Source organism: Coccidioides posadasii, chromosome 2 (assembly GCF_018416015.2).
Source record: "Coccidioides posadasii str. Silveira chromosome 2, complete sequence".
Taxonomy (NCBI): domain Eukaryota; kingdom Fungi; phylum Ascomycota; class Eurotiomycetes; order Onygenales; family Onygenaceae; genus Coccidioides; species Coccidioides posadasii.
The window spans coordinates 2,282,704-2,301,146 of record NC_089408.1 but is presented as its reverse complement, the minus strand read 5'-3'; the positions used below and the strand labels follow the sequence as shown (position 1 = coordinate 2,301,146).

Genomic DNA, 18,443 nt, shown 5'->3' with positions numbered 1-18,443 from the left:
TAATATTGAGACCTTGGACTTCAGCTTCACAATGAATTGACCAGAGAAGACTTGAAATATTCAATGGTATCTGGCTTATTCTTTGAATCGATTATCAGGTTGCCAACCACGCTTGTCTGTGTGCTCAGGCCCTGAATGTTTCAGCCTCCAATGCAATCATCTGGAAACCACCACAGTAGGGAAGAACCGGCAGGATAAGCAATAATGGATGGCCAACGGCAACAACCATATGTCCCGGGCCCACCACCGCAAACAATTCAACAAACAGCATCCCAAGGCCATGTGATGCAGCTACCACCACCTCCTCCGCAACCCCCTCCACCACGAGTTAATCATGCAGCATCTCATGCTGGTCTGCCTCCGCCGCCACCGGTGCCTCCTCGTGTATCAGGCTATGGAAACCAGCCTGGGTGGCAACAGGCATGGTCGAGGCAGCAGGGCATGGGACAAAGCTTCTATCTACCTCCGCCTCCCTCCATGCTCTCTTCCAATCAAGTTTACAACCAACCCTTGGCTTACAATCCTCATCAGCCTCCAAACTCTGGTTCTCTTTCTATCCAACCACCTCCCACTAATGATCAGCCTCTTACGTCCGCAACGTACATCCCCGGCGGGAGTTCGTTTGGTCCTGGAGTTGGCATACCGCCGCTTGACTCTTACGATAACTTCTCTCGTGCAGACAGGGCTGGGTATCCACCCGACTCGGACACTATGCGATATATCCCGCAATCATACGCCGATCAAATGAATCGTTCTCACCAAGTCCCGTCTTCATTCCGGGAACAGTCCGATTCGGGTAATCCCCTAGCATTAAATCAGAATGTTCATGGCCAATCATCGCTGCAGCACTCTCAGGGACCAACCCGTGAGAACTCTAGCCGCCACGCCGCCAGTGCCATATCCTCTGGTTTATCAATCCATGAAGCCGATGAGAGATGGCCTCTCGACCGCGTGCTGCAGTGGCTTGTCCATAATGGATTCTCCACTGAATGGCAAGAAACTTTTAAATCACTAGATTTAAAGGGAGCGGATTTTATTGACCTGGGCTGCGGAGGGGCAAACGGCATGGGGAACCTTGGCAAAATGCACCAAGATATCTATCCCCAGCTCGCCAAAGAATGCGTTAAGAGCGGAACTGGGTGGGACCAAAGTCGCGAGCGCGAAGAGGGAGTTCGGATGCGAAAACTTATTCGAGGTATCAACTCTGAAAATGCTCCGTCTGCGCGATTCTACGAAAATCTACATCCCAGCGCGTCTACGGACGGGGGTGTGGAAACTTCTCCTCATTTGAGAGCAGATTCTTTTCCCTTCGACCCTTCTTCTACTGAATCTGGCTATCAAGAGCCAAGTTCCAGATCCGAATTATCTCGGAACATTCTAGTCAACGCCTTTGGGGAATGGAGACGACATAGTCCCTCTGCATCTAGTGACCACGGGGCAGGACTTCGTGCATCCAGCAATTCCCGTGCAGGAAGCCCAGCGACCCAATTCGCGTCCATGGCAACAGCAGAACCCGCATTTTTAACTGGGGAATTTGGCCATGCTAAACGAAATAGCTCAGATTCTATTATAAGCCGCGGTTTGCGTCAAGCCCAAGGATCTTCAAATCCAGATCATTCAACGAAACAGACGGAACTGTCTACTAAGGACCACAAAGGGTTTTTAAATGCCATCCGAAAGAAAATTGGTCCCTCCCATCCTTCAGAAGAGCCGCATCATGACGCTTCTATCAGCCCGGTTCGAAATAACCAATCATTCCCCTACTCCGGGAAGCCAAGCCTAAACGCCAGCGAAACTTCTTTGGTAATGGGTATGTCATTACCGTCTTCCGAATCTCATGCACGAAAGGCCATTTCGAACCTTCCTCCGAAGAAGTTCATCTTTGTAACTCTTGACGGCTGGAACTACCGCTTGGTAGATGTTACTGACGTTGATGCTGCGGACCTGCTCCGAGCCCGCCTGTGCAATGGAGTCGGAATCAAGGATCCTTCTAGCGCTTTGATATATGTGACAGAACCTGGACAAGTTGATCATGAGGAGCCACTAAGCGATACCATGCTAGTCGTCAATCGCCGTTCCAGATCAGACGCCCAAGGAAGTTTAAAACTTTATATACAAAGCATGACACCGTCGGCTTTTAACGTTTCTCAATATGCTGGCCTCGGTCTGTCCTTTTCGGACAGAGTTGCCAATGGGGCTAAACCACAGAGAAATATCCTTGAAGACGACACACGTAATAGGACCAACCAACCTAGTCATACTCGTCGAGTATCGCCTTCCTTAGCGCACCGCTCATCTATGCAAAACCTACCATCTTATTCCCCATTCCCTGAAGATGACAGGTTGGGTGAGAATCTCTCCGAGGACAAAGAACGAAACGCCGCGATCCTGGCAGCGCACGAAGAGCATCGTCGGATAACTGAACAAAAACAGCAAGCCTTCCTCCAGTCCAGGCGGGAACAGCTTCAGAAGAAACAGGCATCAACGGTCACTACATACGGAATAAAGCGGGGAGGATTCATTGATTTCGATTTACCGCGGACTTCGCCGTACGAAGATAAACGGACTGACGACCTGGTTCCACGGAGAGAGCCACCAACAGCGCCATCGGCATCTAGCACCCTGACAAAGGTCAACTCTTTGAACAAAAAGCCTGGGGAAAAGGCCACAGATAACACTTGTCATCAGAGGCGGTCTTCGAAGGATTTCTTGTCCGATAACCGGCAAAGGTCGTCTAGCTTTAGCCCGAAAAATGCCTCTCCTAGCATGGGCATCGCTGCTGCCATTGCCAACATGGGAAAGATCTCTGGCTCGATTGCCAAACCCCTGGCATCTTCGACATCCTTTGGCCATTCGCCTCGCACTCCGTCTGGATCAGAGTTCGGGAGGGTTTCGACGGAATCTGTGGATGCTGGCAGTGCCAGTCCCCATTGCGGTAGCTCATCTTCACCAAGACCATCAGCCTTTGCCCGTTCAGTTAGTGCAAATAGTGAACTTATAGCAAGAAAATCAACTCCCACCCAGGCCGAGTCCACACCTCCTGACAAGTCCGTTCATTCATTTTCTGCAAGCCCAAGCAGAGCGTCAGCAATACCGCCATCAAGACTGTCACACGGCCCAGACTTCGATTTCCAAGAAACTGAAGTATCTTTCGTTAAATCACCTCAGCCCGCGCCTCAAGATTCGGACGAGGATTCTGACGAAGGCCTCTTCGCCATTCCTCTTGCAAACGGCAAGAATAAACTTCAAGTAAACAAGAAACCGCCTGCGACTAGAAGCCGATTAGCAAAACCGGCCTTGACTGTGAATACAAATTCCAGGGCGGCGAAAGGCCTCTCTGTGACCTTCGAGTCCCCTGGTCCGTGCGATTCATTCACACCACTCACCGATCACAGTGACTCGCGAAGCGGACATTATTCAGGGGATCCCGATACTGATGACCTTTCTCCCGAAGATTCAAGGAGCGCTCGCCGCCGGTCATTTGTAAGGGATGACGTCTGGGCAAGTCGTCCTCCAGTCGAGGGAATGATAGAACATCTCGATGATTTCTTCCCGAATATCGACTTAGATGAGCCTTATCTGGAAGCTATGCCTCTCACTCCTCCAATATCGCCAACTGCAACTTCAAGTCACCCAGACACAGAACCAGAGCAATCTTTTACCCTCCGAGACCGTGTAGGTCAAGGTGGTCCCCCTACGACGTCCATTCCACGGAATGCCTCCGACACATTAGGGTCAGATGAGTCAACTCTAAAAGGAAAAGCAGCCCCGAAAACCGTCGCACACCGGAATGTCGGCCGCTCTACTGGCTTGAGCCGCATGAAGTCAATCCGTGAGGTCGCAAAGGGAGCTCATCAGATCCGCCGAAATCAAAGCATTGCTGCATCCAAAAATGCACAATCCGGTATGCTACGGCGGAAGAGCACCAAAATGTTTGGGGCGAGAATCATGCAGATCAGTCCTAAACCAGGCAGTCGATTGAGTGACCTGGATCCTCTACCACAACACCCAGTTCCCCAGGAAAAACTGCCGCAGAGGCAAGCAACCTTTAGAATTATTAGAGGTCAGCTCATTGGCAAAGGTACATACGGTAGAGTATATCTCGGCATGAATGCAGAGACCGGTGAGATCTTGGCGGTGAAACAAGTGGAAGTCAACCAGAAAGCAGCCGGGTACGATAAAGACCGTATTAAAGAAATGGTGCAGGCTATGGACCATGAAATCGACACGATGCAGCATTTGGAACACCCGAATATTGTACAATATCTCGGTTGCCATCGAAGCGAATTGTCCATGTCCATTTACCTCGAATATATACCTGGTGGCTCTATCGGAAGTTGTCTTCGGAAACACGGCAAGTTTGAGGAAAGTGTGGTTCAATCACTTACTATCCAGACGTTGCGTGGTCTGGCCTACTTGCATGACAAGGGCATTCTCCATCGAGATCTCAAGGCCGACAATATCCTCCTTGACCTCGACGGAACCTGCAAGATATCGGATTTTGGTATCTCCAAGAAAAGCGACAATATCTACGGAAACGACGTGACCAACTCAATGCAAGGCTCGGTATTTTGGATGGCACCAGAGGTAGTCCAGTCCCAAGGCCAAGGATATAGTGCCAAAGTCGATATTTGGTCTCTTGGGTGTGTGGTTTTGGAAATGTTCGCTGGTCGACGTCCATGGAGCAAAGAAGAGGCTATTGGGGCAATCTTCAAACTTGGAAGCTTGAACCAAGCGCCGCCTATCCCTGAAGATGTGTCGATGAACATCTGTCCAGCAGCTATAGCTTTTATGTACGACTGCTTCACGATGTGAGTTCGTCTGTTTCGCCTGGCTTTCTTGGGCGTTTCACTAACCGTTTTACAGTAATACATTTGACCGTCCCACCGCTGAGACCCTCCTCTCCCAACATCCCTTCTGTATACCCGATCCAAACTTTAACTTCTTGGATACAGAACTCCATGCGAAGATTGGACACTTGTAGATACAGCACTATGCACAACCCTGGGTCCATCTATTGCCTAGATACTGGGCCTACCCATAGAGTAGCTCTAAACCCGGAATTCTGCCTGCAGCCCGCCCTTTCCGTCTTTACTTCTCTTTTGTTCTTATTTCTTATTTTTTTTTCCCTCTTTAATTACTTACGATACGTCTATGGTTACCTGTCTGCGAATTTCCGGACCAAGCGATAATATTTTTGTTTTCTTATTTTTGATTCCTCCTCTGATCTGTTACCTGCGTTTTTTCTACGTTCTCCCGGCCTTTTCAAAATTTCTTGAGCATAATTTTTTGGCTACTTCAAATAGATATGTTGACAGAAGAGCATACCGGTGAGATCGCTGGCATTATCCTCCAACATGTCGATTCACTATCTGTGGCCATTAACCACCTTAGTGCTAGGCAATGAATAAAAAGTACCCATGTTGTCAACTCTGAATACTATATAAAACCTAACACGGGAAACGTGCACAGCCGCAACGCGCCGTAGAGAACTCATTAGCTACACACTCCCTGCGCTGCGAGCATCGTCGGAGTCTTCTACATCCTCTTCCGAACCCCTCAGGCCTGATATCCCCACGCAGAAGACGCCTTCACTCCATTCAGTAAAGGTCTCGACATCCCACACCTCATCCGCTCGTCCTTTCCCAGCGGCTTTTCTCGCCATTCGATCACTGCTCGTCTCAGCAGAAGCGTACGCCTCAAAGAAATCCTCATACAGCTGAATAACGCTATCCCGCACCGCAGCTACCAGAGTCTCCCTCGTTCTAGTATCGTCAATATAACTGCTCAGTACCTTTCTTAGCTCAGGAACTTCCTTCTGAACAGCCTGACACGTCTTCTCAATCGCGCCACGAGCCTGTGAGGCAGAAGTCTCGTTAGATGGTAGCGGAGTGGTCATCTTCGCCGAAAAGGAGTTCGTGAAGTCACTGATTACAGTTCGAAGTCTGCCGTCTAACTCAGCTTTCGCGTCGAGCATATTCTCGACGACTCGTGGGAGAAGTCCGTCGCCAAGCAACCGGACGAGATTCCGTGGGTTGAATAGACCGCCGCGTTCGCGAAGTTCCCAGAATGTATTTGTCACCCCAGAGAAATCAAAGGATACTTCTGGAGACACGAATTCAATGTCGAAAGCTACGATTTGCTGTTTCAAGATGAGGAGGTGTTTGATTAAAAAGAGCTGGGCGTCGGCTGGGGAGGACTTGGCGGCGATTTGAGTACTGGCTTGATGGAGAGAGATGGTGGTTTGGTGGACTATTTGATGAGCTAGATCGTCAAAGACGGTAGACTAGGTCCACCAATTAGCATTGCTGAGACGATATAGTGGAAGAGATGGCCATCACATACATTGACAAGCCGGTATATGCGACTTAATAACCAGACAGCTTTCCTCAGGGTAGGATACCAGCCTTCAAATACTGATCTAGAGTCAAAGTCCCATCTAGGGCCCTTCTCCCCTGGAGAATCAAGTTCCTCGTCAACGATCATCGGCGGGTTTGGCAAGGGAGACGTGGGGTCAATATGGGATTGTTTTCTCCCAGAAGTAGCCGGTCCCTTAGTATCTGCTGCGGGGAGAGAAACTCTTCTATTTCGAGCGGGATAGTCAAGGTCTTCAGGTTTAGGTTTAAACTTCTCAATATCGTCTCTTAGAATCGCTTGTGCCCTGAAGACCAAACGTGTCTGTGCATCTTCAAGGGCAGGTTGGATTAAAGTAGAGAAATCCAACTGGTTTGGGTTAGGATATTCGCCTTCTTCTTCTGGATCCATGAGGTATCGAGTCTGGAGGAGTATGCATAGCTGGCATAATTTGACCAGTTGGGTTTCATGGATGATTCTAGGCCTTAGGTGATCATATAATGGCTCGCAAACAGACTCTAGAAAATCGTAGAGACCCTGTTGTCCGTGAAACCATTGACCCCACAAGTCGAACTCATCCAAGCAAATTCCTCGAATATAGCTGATACTCGTCCGCGCAAAGGCAACAAGGTCCTTCGAGGTGCTAGGTGCATTCGCGATATCATTCAATCTCTTCCGGACAAGTGGTATAATCAACTTTCCTCGTGTCGCGGAGAAATTCGAATGAAGCTCGTTAAGTAAGCTCTGATACTCCGCTTCAGCGCCCTGTTCGGGATCCAATGGCGGCACGGCTCTCTTTTGGATCTCTAATCCGATGTCTTTCATGTCAGCTGCTCCTACACGAAATTTTGCGTAGAGCAACGCAGACATCGTAGTGTCATTTAGCTGCCGATCGGCGATGCGCTTTGATACCCCTGAGGATATTTCTCGCAGCGTGGAGACAAAATGCCCTCTGATTAGGGTCAAAGCACGGGTTAGTAGGAGGCGGTAACGTGCCCTGTATGTCTCTGCTTCCTTTTGTTCGGGCTTGAAATCCACAGTAAGTATCGATATAGCAAGTACAAGTGGTATCTCAGCGCAGGGGACCGCCTTACATGTGCTTGCATATAGTCCAGACATTCGTCCAACCGTCGCAGCATATCAGAGAAGTCCTTTCTACGAACCGAGTTACCAGCTCCTGGTGCATTGAGCTTTCTTGATGCAGGATCCAGATAGTCATAATATTGCAAGTTCTCCTGGATATCATCCGCGAGTTTAGCGCTCCGCTGCTCAGCGGCCAGCAACCCTTCGCACTGTTGCTGGAAGGCGGTCGTCTGTGCTTCAACGGACTTGAAAGACCGGGATAAGCTGGATAGAAGATCAAGAGTCGAGGAGCTATCACGGAGAAGGGAATCGAGGTGGGCAGTGGTCATCTCCAGCTCGTCAAGGCATGATCTAACGGAAAATTGAAGACATGTCAGCAAAGTGTCTGCAGAGGGTAAAGTCAAAGGGGAGCAGCATACTGGTATTTCTCGTATGTGAATTCCAGCAATTCCGCTCCGGCGGTGTCGTACCACTGCGCAAATTCCAATTCATTTTTAATCTCCTTCGGTTCGCCATTCTCGACTACGCCTTTGTCAGAGCTGGGGAGCGAGGTGGGAGGGTCGCTCGGTGGAAGTTGGACACCCGCCGAGGACGACATTTGAGAGCCAATTAATCGATAATTAACTCTTTTTTTTGTTTTCCTCCAGCCGTTCAGTATGCCAGAACGCGCAGAAAAGAAAGAGAAAAAAGAAAGAGAAAAAAGAAAAAGAAAAAGAAAAAGAAAATACAGAGCAGCCCGGGCAGGCGAAGAAAACGTAGGTCGAATGTTGAACTCCCGATGAGTTGGTAAATTCCGCAGCTACAGCTCAATCAGCCTGTTAGTCACTCCATACGTTGATATGTACGGAGGAGCTATGCGCAAAAACTCAAAATAAGCTTCCAGCATTCACCACCCCCCCGTCAGGTATTCGCAAGATCCAGAACGATGAAGCCCATCGCGAGCTCTCTGCACTGCAGCCCTCGCCATTGCTGCTGCTGCTGCTGCTGTTGTTGTTGTTGCTGAGAGGACTTTAAAAGCGGCGACTGGAGAGTGTGTCAGCAGGCCTTAGGGCGACGACGGCGCTTGACGGATTGGGCATAGCACATGGCGCGTCACGTTTCGCAAGTAATCCGGGAGATCCACATGCACAACATTTTCCTGTAATACGGCGTACCGAACCCGTTATCGCTCATTAAATAAGGTTGAAAGGTGGATTTCGGTTGGTGGAACAGGAACAGAAGCCAATAAATCAGCCAATGGTCAGGTCTGGATGCCCTGGTGATCGCGTCTCAGGACACACACTCCATATTTTCAATGTACGCCCCGTACGGAGCACACTCCATTCCCCGGTATGCAAGTATGGTATTGTTTTCGCTATGCATTGGGCCGTCTAACCCGAATTGTGCACGCGGCTGGCGGCCGCCCAGGCAAGCCCGCCTGACGCTGCCAGAAAGCCACTCTTTTTTTCTTAAGCCAGGCAGTCCCTCCCGCCGGCCCCCTTGCTTCACCGTCCCAGGTTCATTCGCTCTCGCTCCCGCCGGACTTCATCCTGCGACACTCGTTCGATATCACTCTCTCAAAATTTTCACTTTAGCCTCTCTGTTCACTCCACATCACCTGCTCTTTCTTCTAGACATTCTCTCACTTGACTTCCTTATCCTGAGGTGCCGGCATCCTCTTTCTCTCTCCTCGGCAACAGCGCCAGACCTCCACCGATCTCCCCATATCGATTCTCGAAATCCACCCAAAATGAGGTGGCCGTCGACACTTTCCATCTTGCTGCTTTCGCTCATCGTCCTTGCTGTCGCTGTATCCGGCGCCGGTGCCGACAGACGGCAGCTGAGCCTCGGTGACGCCGTCCAGAGTCCGCAATCATCGGCCACTGGAGACGATCTCGACGACGACACTCCCACATCGTCCGCGCGATCGACCTCTTCACCGACCTCGCAGCCGGATCCAGAGACTTCCACTTCTGAGTCGACTTCTGAACGTTCAACTTCATCGAGTCGCACAGCGCAGCCAACTCCTACGCTCCCATCCTCCACTCCAGAGTCGACTCCGCCATCAACACCGCCCACCACTCCAAGGCCAACTCCGACAAGGGACACGCCACCTCCGCCTTCGAAATCAGTGGTCATCGTCACTTACACGGTCACCAGCGATGACCAAACTATCATCCAAACCAGCCAGTCAACTGCTCCCCAGCCAACCAACGCGCCTGGACTTGGCGACGATCCATCAGGTTCCGATAGCTCTGGGCTAAGCGACAGCAGTAGAAACATCATCATTGGTGTAGTCGTCGGTGTGGGAGGTGCCGTCTTACTCTCAGGCCTTGCCCTCGTGGTTTACAGACTACGTCGCAAGAGAAACGCGCGAACCGAACCTGATGAAGATGACCTCACCGGTACAGCTCTCGGCTCTCACAGCCATGCTGCCTCGATGTCCAGCAGCCCCTTCAAGACCACTCTAGATCAATACCACAACCCCGGACCCGTCAACCCTGCCTCGAATTTCTAAGGTCTATATCCCATCCCCGCAAAAATACGAGTCTGTGTTTTGCTAGGGCGGCTTGTCTGGTTGATCTGCTCGCGTGTCGGTTCTTTTTTGAACGAAAGGACGAGTGCCTACTACACCTTCCTCACGGTGCTCTCCTCCCCCTCCACAACAAAGACACGCGAAAGACATAACCATTCGACTGTAATGTTTTGCCACAGCAGCTCGACTTAAGGTATCTGGTTTCTCCACGAGTTTATTTTCCGACATATGGGCATCGACAAACGGCGGCACGGAGTTTGGGATTTTCCATTTTTATGATTTGATCTTTGCTGAGTTTCTGCTTTTGACCTTTTTTCTTTTTACCACAACAAGCCTTTCCGAATACTGTGTACACGGTACGCATTGACAAAACCCAATTATACACCAGCTTATTTGTAATGTTCTCAAAATGATTCTCTCCTTGATTACCCCTTTTTATTTTTATTTTTTTTGTTTGATGAGGGTGATGTCCCTGTCCTTCCTTGATAGAGATTCGTCCTTTCTCATCCATTCCTTATCCATTCTTGTCTTCATGTCTGTTATGATGCCGGAAGGGGGACTGGGGGTTGTTTCTTCCTGTATCATACTCGAAGGTGGAAAAAGAAAATATTGATATCCAAAGCTCTGCTATACTACATACCATGACACCCTTCGCGGGCTCTCTCTCTCTCTCCCCTGTACACCTCTGGTGTTTTTTGTTGCATTGCTTGCTACCATATGCGTCATTGACATCTAGCCTGAAACGCTTCTTGCTTGACAGCTTCGCCGAGTTACTCCCTTTTGATAATTTATTGACTAGTTCCATGGCAACTTAATGAATGCCACCTATAGCATAGCTTTTTTCTCCCATGCTGATCTTCGATCGATTCATCTTTCCGAAGTGTCTACGAAATACCTTCTCGCTGTACATACGCGTGAAGTGTACACATCAAGAACAGCACAAACGACTCCGAGGCTTGATATAGGTGTCTCGATGCAAGGGTTACATCCCCAGGCCAACTTTACCATTAAAAGGAAACCTTCGTCTAACAAGTGGCAAAAAAAAGAAAGAATTACCTTGTCAACAGCAAGCGAGCAAGCTGCTCTCAGTTTTCTTCATACCTTTTTTTCTTTTCTTTTTTTTTACATCCCCCGGTCAAGACCCGCTCTTACACCGGCTACGTCGGGACACTGGAATATGGTAAAACTCAACTGAAAAATATCCGGTAAATAATCCAATAATCCCTATTAACCATCTGGAAAATTTTCTGCGGAAAAATAGCGTGTAGTGCTAAATAGCCAACCGGCATCAGCTCTGTCAAGGTAGTTCGCCGTTGTAACTGTATGAAGATCATCCCATCCAACCCTTGCAAACACCCCTCGCGAGCTGCAATCCTTCAGACCTGAACGACGAGTTATTAGAGCAGAACGGTGGCAAAGGGGCACTATTTTTAGCCCCTATAATTCCCAGTCATTATCTACAGACACTTCAAAAATATCCCCCCAAAAAAAAAAAAAAAAAAAAAAAAAAAAAAAAAAAAAAAAAGAATGGTTTGGGGTAGTACTGAAAACCAATTCCCCAAGTTCGCAAGTACGTACGATTTCCTGGGTTGTGATCAAAAAGCCTTCATGGGCTATCCATTCACTTTCTTTGGCCGCAGAGCCGGGTTATGGATGGTGGGGGAAAGAGAAACCCTGGATCCAAGCATCACCATTCAAAATACTCAGATTCCGAGGGAAGCAGGACGATCAGACCACGGCTTGAAGTTTGGTTGACGGATCGTCATAAGCGCTAGATGATGCTTATTACCAGACCAGAAGTCCTCTCCAGATGAGTAAGCGGGAAAGTCGAGACGCCGCAAAATTTCCAGAAAGCAATATAATCCATGGATACAATGGAATATCTTGCCAAATAAACGCAGCGATCTCTAGGTGTCGATTAACAAAGGGGATGAACGTGACGGAACTAGACTTAAGAGTCTGGCTCCCTTAAGGGATCTTGAAACCCTTCCCAAAGGGCCGTTCCTAAGGGCGAGAATAGAATGCGCTGAACAGCCAGGTCGATTGTCCAGAGAAACCCAGTAACTCCAGGGCACAAAAGGTCGAAGAAAGGTCGGATCAAGCGCGCCTGATATCAATGGGTTGAGTTTGAACCACACAAGGGGGCATATGGTTCCTTCGCTGGTCGTCCAGGTAGCCCTCACAGAATCTTCTTAGGGGGCCTAATTTTCCAGAAGTAGTCCTCGACTTCTTGAAACCAATTGAGCGCGAGTAAAGGAACTTAAGCAGGACACGGACATAGCCCGCTTTGGCCACGGTCCAGAGCGCAGATAAAGCGAGTTTTCGAATGGAATGAAACCGTCCATCCCAGCACTTTATGATAAGGGACCCGAAGCCGGTTGAAGAAATGTCTGGAAAAGCAAGCTGACCATCGATGATATCGACCTCAGGTTCCGCTTCGTAAAAGATGAAATACAAACATGACCCAAGAGCAAATTGCTCACTCTTAGGCCCTGCTTTCCCTAGACTACCATCGGACTTATCCTGCCAGTATGGCTCAACGAAGCTGTGTAGTTCCTCTCCGCGTGCAACTGCACAGTCGAAATCAATGAGTTTTAGGTGAAGCTTTGCCGTCAGTAAGATGTTCTCAGGCCGTAGGTCCCCATGCACAAATCCAAGTTTCTCAATCCAGGCAGCAGCGCTAGTAAGCTCAAGCAGCCAACGAGCTTTAAGAGGTTGTGGGACTATCTCCTGAGATTCGAGATAGGTATTCAATGGCGTGGCCAAGTGCTCAAGAAAGATTCCTTCTTCAGCAATAAAGGCACAGCGAACAACATTTGGATGAGGTGATTTCTCTAGGAGAGTGAATAGCGCCTTTTCACTTTCCAATGCTGTTGTGGAGGCCTCACTCTGGCGCCGTAAAAATGCAGTAAGCCGCTCGCCTCGTTGAGCCCTGGAGGTGTCAAACTGGATAGGGCACTTGAAAGCAACAATGTTGTTGACATTGTAAACAACCGAAGCAGAGCCAACCGCGATTTGGTTCTCAGCCGTCAGGCTGTTGAATGGAGCACTGATAGCCATTTTAGCAGTCACTTGGCGAGTTAAATTTGATCATGGGAGAGAACGACGACTAAGCAAGTAGAGAGTAGTTAAAATGAAACAAATATAAAGATACAGCAGGCTTGGAAATATATTACAAGCAAGCACAAAAAGCACTTGATGATAAATACTAACCATCATAAAGCACATTGTATTGGAAGGTGAGCTCAATCAATTCGCTACATCTGCTCTGCAAAGTGAGGGAGCGTGAGCTATCATACAAGTTCGCGTCTGCTGTGAAGTGTTCCTCGGCTTATTGTTGATCCACCAGCGATCAGTGATTCCAACGCGTTTAAGAGCGAATCTCCCTCCTAACGCGTGATGAATTCACACTTCATTAACTGAGGGCCGCCACTTTACTTGAGAAAACAGTCATTGCACTCTCACCAATTATTATTGTTTAGGAGTTCTGGAAGTGAATGACCGAAGCAATGTTTGCCACTCTTCCTTCGCCCTCACCACCCCATATATTCAGCATAATAACCCCCCCATCGCACCGCCCCTACTCCTCCCAATGTGCTAACCCTCCTCGACCCTTCGCGTTTCCCATGCCCCAAGGAAATCCCAACCAAGAGAAAGAAACTACAAAAAAACCTCCCTCCTCCACATCGCCTCACACCTCCTACGCGCAACGGTATGCCTCAAAAATACGCAATCCCGCCGCCCGAGTTGCGGGACGGGCTTCCCAAGATGTTCGGCGCAATGCGTTTTTAAATCGGATAAAACGGGGGCGTGAAAATTCAATGTTCAGCGCCAGAGAGGATAGTATACTGTGGATGGACTACGTCGCGCAAAAGCAACGATTCGAGGAGGAGATGGCACGCTCGGCGCCGGTCCTTAGCAATGTAGAGGATGAAATGATGGATATCCACGAGGATGACCACGCAAGAGAGGATAGTGATACAAAACACAATGACCAAACACGGGATGGTAAGTTATTTGTACAATGAATTCCTTATTCTTGCCCTGACCCTAGGCTATGGGCTAACGGGGGTGTAGACGAGGCTGCCTTAGAAGAATATCTCGCGCAAGAGCGCGAGTATGAAGCGTTCCTGGAAGAAATGGAAAGCCGAATTGAAGCGAATCACACAGATAGTAACCAAGGCGAAGACGAGGATTATGACAGGATATTTGCTGAGATTGCTTCACATTATACAGCGGCCATTTCAGATCCGAGTGAGCAAATGGACATGTCGCATGGATGAGTGAGCGTCGGATACACCCGTTTTGCCTTTTCGAACTTGAATTTTCTGGAGTTGGATGGACATGGTTTAAAGGTTTGGTGAACGGCGCTCCAGGCACTTGGATCACTAGCGAGTATCGCAACAATAGAGTAACTAATATGGGTATCGAATTTTCATATACAGTACAATAGACTGCAAATAGTGGCAATTTTCAAGCCCATGAAGAGGTATCTGCTTCATTGTTGCGGGCATTGTGGTCCACCAGCACCAAACAGTTCATCCGAGAAAGGGTCTGATACGAGCTCTTTCGGCGGAGTGCCAGTGCTTTGCATCTATCAACACATGTCAGCGCCAGTAACTCTTCGAAACTGGGGCGTAGGAACATCACCACGTACCTCCTGCATCTTTTCCCATATATAGGCGCGATGCTCAGGTTTATCATCCGAGTACCCCGGCTCGTCGAATTTCTTCATGACGTCCGCCATGAGGCCCGCCTGCTTAACGTGTCTCTCAAAGTCCTCTTTGGATAACTTTTCCTTATTCTCCTCAAGCCAAGGTCCAAACTTCTCGTGGAGTTCCTTTACCGGCTCGTACAAAATCTCCTTGGTCGACAACTGCTCCATCACGCCCATAAGCATCTTCTCGAACCCCTCATCATCTTCTTGTCCATCACCGCCCATTCCTGCAGCCTCCATGGCCTTCAACATCTGAACAAGAACATCGTCATCTGCGCTATCGTTCACTGCGGCTGTAGCCTTATCGCCGGACTCCTGCATTCGCTCCATCGTTTTTCGAATGGTCGCTTGGAAAGTTTCCTCCGGTTTGCCTGACTGATCTTTACTTGATTCACCGCCACTGGCCGATAAATCTTCCCCGATCATCATCCTCATCAGATCTTCAGGCTTCATACCGCTCTTCGCTAACTCCTGCGCCAAAGCATTCCAGTCATCCTCACCATCTGCAGCGCCATCGCCACCTCCCTCTCCTCCGCCTCCACCTAATAATTCCGCCATACCAGCTTCTAGCTGTTTTAACAAAGCTTCTTCATCTGGCTCTGGCAACTGATCTAAATTCGGCTTTTCCTCTTGCTGCTGGGCCGTAGCCGCTTGCTCCTGTTTTGGCCGGGCGGAAGCAGACCCTGGCTTAGCGGACGCGGAGAAATGATCAAGGACATCTGGGAAGATTTAAAAAAAAAAAAAAAAAAATACATTAGCTCAAATTACCAATAAGCAGAATTCTCACATCAGATTTTCAGTACCGTCCAACTCTTCCCAATCAGACTCTTCATCATTGGGCTTTGTGACGGCGGGTTGTGTTGTCTTCGGCTGATCTGTCGACGGCGGGGTGGGGAGGTGCTGCGGCTCGGTTGACGTATTGTCGAGCTTCTGATCATCGGGGGATACGCTATTATTGTCTTCCATTCTGTAGAATTAAGTGAAGCAAATTTCTGATTTATACCCTCTTCAAAAGATTTCGTGGAAGAAATAGTCCGGGGTACAGCTCGACGATGCTATTTTCATGTGAGCGCCCGATAAGCTTTTTGGGGCAACCAACCCCTGGTTGCTTTTTGCTTCCTCGGCGCGCCGTCGCTGGGCAGTTCTCAGGCCGCGCCAGCAAAATTCTCCGTGCCCAACAACCGAGTCCATGTCTTTTATGGAGTCGTACATGACCACGCGGAAATATTATCATATTTATGGCAAAAATGTTGCCTTGCATCCTATGGAGCTAAACATGTATCTAATTCTGTCATGGAAAGCATTCTACAGTCCCCTATCTAAGCTTGCTCAAAGCTCTGAGGGCTTTCCCTCGCAAGGATCAGTCTTTTCCACGGCCATCAACAAGGACACTGCGATTGCGGTCCTGAGTGCTGATCGCAACATCGAGCGCGGGACTTCTGTCGAAGAAGTTTACCGGCTTCAGCGACACCAGCATCTTCTCACAAGGCATAACAGGCCAATCCTCAACCCTAGGATTGTGCGTCGTGCCAAAAGTGTGCCAAACAACAATGTCCTCGTTTCGAACACTCGTAGGATGAGGACGCGATTTGATCCACGATCCAATTCCTTCGCCCCCGAGAGACTGCATAGTGTGATCCCCAGCAGCATAAAGCTCCTTGTCATTGTATTTGGTGACCCAGATAGGATGGGAGCAGAATTCGGACCGCCTGGCATGGATCGACGATGGGTGTGCCAGGAGCATTTGTGAATAATGCGGAACAAGCTTGTATCCAATCGCGGTCCCGGTGACGGAGTTGGTGATGTTCTCGTTGATGATTTTGAATACCCTGCCTTTAGTAATATCGGTGTCGAGGGGTGTCTCTGTCTGGACAATATTCTTTGTAGTGGTGTACCCAATCTCGAACGGATTGTGAACCTTCGGGTCGTCAATCGGCATTGGCACGGAGTCCTCGACGAGAAGCGAATTTGCATGTCCGTCAATAGCAGGGTCAATTCGGAGGCAAAAGAGATGTTGATGATAAGGGGCGAGTACCCCGGGAGCCACTGAGATCCCATAAGGCACAGAATCGCCGATATCGATGGGGACGGTGGACAGAATCCCAGTTGCCCGCACTTCATAATTGATGGCCGCATCTTGCGTGAACTGGAAAGCAAAGATATATTCATAGTTTCCAACAGTGATAACTGTCTGCAAAACCAGAATTCGGGACCGCGTTACGACGGCATTGCCTGTCCGATAATTTGAATGCTTCCATAGGATCCCGTCGTCTACCTCATGACAACATATGACGTTTTTAAGGACAAGAGGATTACCAGCCGTGGTGTGCAGGTATCCATCAAAGTACTTGATTGAGCCGAGACAGTCACATCCTATAAAGTATTAGACTTGCCCTTGAAGCTAGAACAAAGGACAGAGAGTGTCACCAAGTTTCAAGTTGTTAGCATTCACCCCAGCACCATTACTTCCCAAGTCGAAAGCTGCCTTCCGAGGATAAGGTGCTCGACTATCGCCGTAAGGAACGAACATCTCCGAAAGAGACAAGCGGTAGAACACGCGACGACCATCGTATGTAATATCATGGAGAGTCAGCCCTTCGCGCTATATAAGGTCAGCTTCTGGGAGTTGCACCATGCTATGCTCATGTGCTCACATAATTAAATCCTACGCGCATCCGCCACTTCTCCCAGGTAATCAAATTGCCATCTGTTTTGAATGAAGGACCCTCGGGCTGAACAATATGGAACGGCTTGGTTGTCATACGCCGGTTCTTAGCAAGGTCTGGATGGTACTCGCTTGACTCGTGTAATTTTCTTCGATCAAATGGCTTGATTCCCTCGCTGGCAGGTTTCATGCGGTCACTCTCAGCGGACGGAAGGGTGAGGATTCCAATCACTTTTAAATTGTCTGTCATCTCCACGCAAATATCCAAGGGATATGCGTAATAATTGGCATCGCCATGGTTATTCAACCGCATATAAAAGTAGCACTTCAGTGGTCATCAGCATCGAGAATTTATCACCGTCCAGGTCGAGTCGTAGGTAATACCATCAAAATACGCTTGGACATATCGTGCATACCATCCGTGCCATATGTCCAAGGCTCGACACAGACAACGGCACCTTGTGGAAGATCTAAGGCAGCGATAGCCTTCTGAACTTCGGGGTCTTTCAGGCATGCCTCTTCACATTCGTCCATCAATGCCGGGTCGATGTATGAATGCTTTCCAGTAAGCTTCAACTCCTCTGTCACTTCTCGACTGGAGAGGTCCACTCGAATCTCTCGAAAATCCGAGGAATCGTCCAAGTAGAATTGCACCATGGCAGTTCGTGAGGGCGGAGCTACTGGCTTTGAGGCATGTTCTGCCTCTAGGAATGGTACCATTTCCGCCTTTGGCGGTTCCGCAAGGGTGACCACACGGAATATGACATTTTTACCTGCGTATGCTTTTTTGACGGCTTGAACGACCTGGTGCCGTGTTAGCCATCTTGCATGGCCGTCCAGCCAATTCAAATATCAATAAGAAATACCAATGTAATTTCATCAGGCGACAGCGGGTCGAACGGGTGAGGGGTTGATTTCTGCATATTTTCGAGTAGGGCTTTGGCAAATTGCGTCCTTGGATCCACTAGATTTGATTCACATCAGTCGATAGAGAAAGGCGCTCATGCGAGGGATTGTGGTGAGATTTCGAAATGAGAGTTGCTTCCTGTCCAAATATTTAGTCCTTATATGCCACGTCTCGACACCCACCGGAGCCATGTTCGCCTTTG

General features: G+C 49.0%; 7 protein-coding genes across 7 annotated transcripts; 3 read left to right on the top strand and 4 right to left on the bottom strand.

Annotated features, from left to right (window-relative positions):
- The first annotated feature begins 106 nt into the window (after positions 1–106).
- Positions 107–6,286, top strand: D8B26_003282 (uncharacterized protein). Its single transcript, XM_003068453.2, has 2 exons — positions 107–4,811; positions 4,867–6,286. The coding sequence occupies exons 1-2, from the start codon at positions 205–207 to the stop codon at positions 4,982–4,984; spliced, it is 4,725 nt and encodes a 1,574-aa protein (XP_003068499.2). The 5' UTR covers positions 107–204; the 3' UTR covers positions 4,985–6,286.
- On the bottom strand, positions 5,415–8,035 carry COG3 (Golgi transport complex subunit 3; the record flags this gene model as incomplete). The annotated part of the gene is made up of 4 exons (XM_003068454.2): positions 5,415–6,286; positions 6,346–7,380; positions 7,449–7,788; positions 7,857–8,035. 4 exons carry the CDS (start codon positions 8,033–8,035, stop codon positions 5,501–5,503), a joined length of 2,340 nt encoding a protein of 779 aa, XP_003068500.2. The 3' UTR covers positions 5,415–5,500.
- Positions 8,036–9,166: 1,131 nt separating this feature from the next.
- Positions 9,167–9,934, top strand: D8B26_003280 (uncharacterized protein; the record flags this gene model as incomplete). The annotated part of the gene is made up of 1 exon (XM_003068455.2): positions 9,167–9,934. The coding sequence occupies one exon, from the start codon at positions 9,167–9,169 to the stop codon at positions 9,932–9,934; it is 768 nt and encodes a 255-aa protein (XP_003068501.2).
- A 2,115-nt stretch (positions 9,935–12,049) lies between these two features.
- Positions 12,050–13,012, bottom strand: D8B26_003279 (uncharacterized protein; the record flags this gene model as incomplete). The annotated part of the gene is made up of 1 exon (XM_003068456.1): positions 12,050–13,012. One exon carries the CDS (start codon positions 13,010–13,012, stop codon positions 12,050–12,052), a length of 963 nt encoding a protein of 320 aa, XP_003068502.1.
- Positions 13,013–13,461: 449 nt separating this feature from the next.
- On the top strand, positions 13,462–14,392 carry D8B26_003278 (uncharacterized protein; the record flags this gene model as incomplete). The annotated part of the gene is made up of 2 exons (XM_066124093.1): positions 13,462–13,960; positions 14,141–14,392. The coding sequence occupies 2 exons, from the start codon at positions 13,462–13,464 to the stop codon at positions 14,233–14,235; spliced, it is 594 nt and encodes a 197-aa protein (XP_065980169.1). The 3' UTR covers positions 14,236–14,392.
- On the bottom strand, positions 14,023–15,666 carry PEX19 (Peroxisome chaperone and import receptor). Its single transcript, XM_003068458.2, has 3 exons — positions 15,473–15,666; positions 14,610–15,388; positions 14,023–14,546 (listed from the first exon to the last, which is right to left on the bottom strand). The coding sequence occupies exons 1-3, from the start codon at positions 15,633–15,635 to the stop codon at positions 14,451–14,453; spliced, it is 1,038 nt and encodes a 345-aa protein (XP_003068504.2). The 5' UTR covers positions 15,636–15,666; the 3' UTR covers positions 14,023–14,450.
- A 220-nt stretch (positions 15,667–15,886) lies between these two features.
- Positions 15,887–18,257, bottom strand: D8B26_003276 (uncharacterized protein; the record flags this gene model as incomplete). Its single annotated transcript, XM_003068459.2, has 5 exons — positions 15,887–17,042; positions 17,097–17,271; positions 17,324–17,659; positions 17,719–18,138; positions 18,201–18,257. 5 exons carry the CDS (start codon positions 18,255–18,257, stop codon positions 16,030–16,032), a joined length of 2,001 nt encoding a protein of 666 aa, XP_003068505.1. The 3' UTR covers positions 15,887–16,029.
- Between the last annotated feature and the right edge of the window lie 186 nt (positions 18,258–18,443).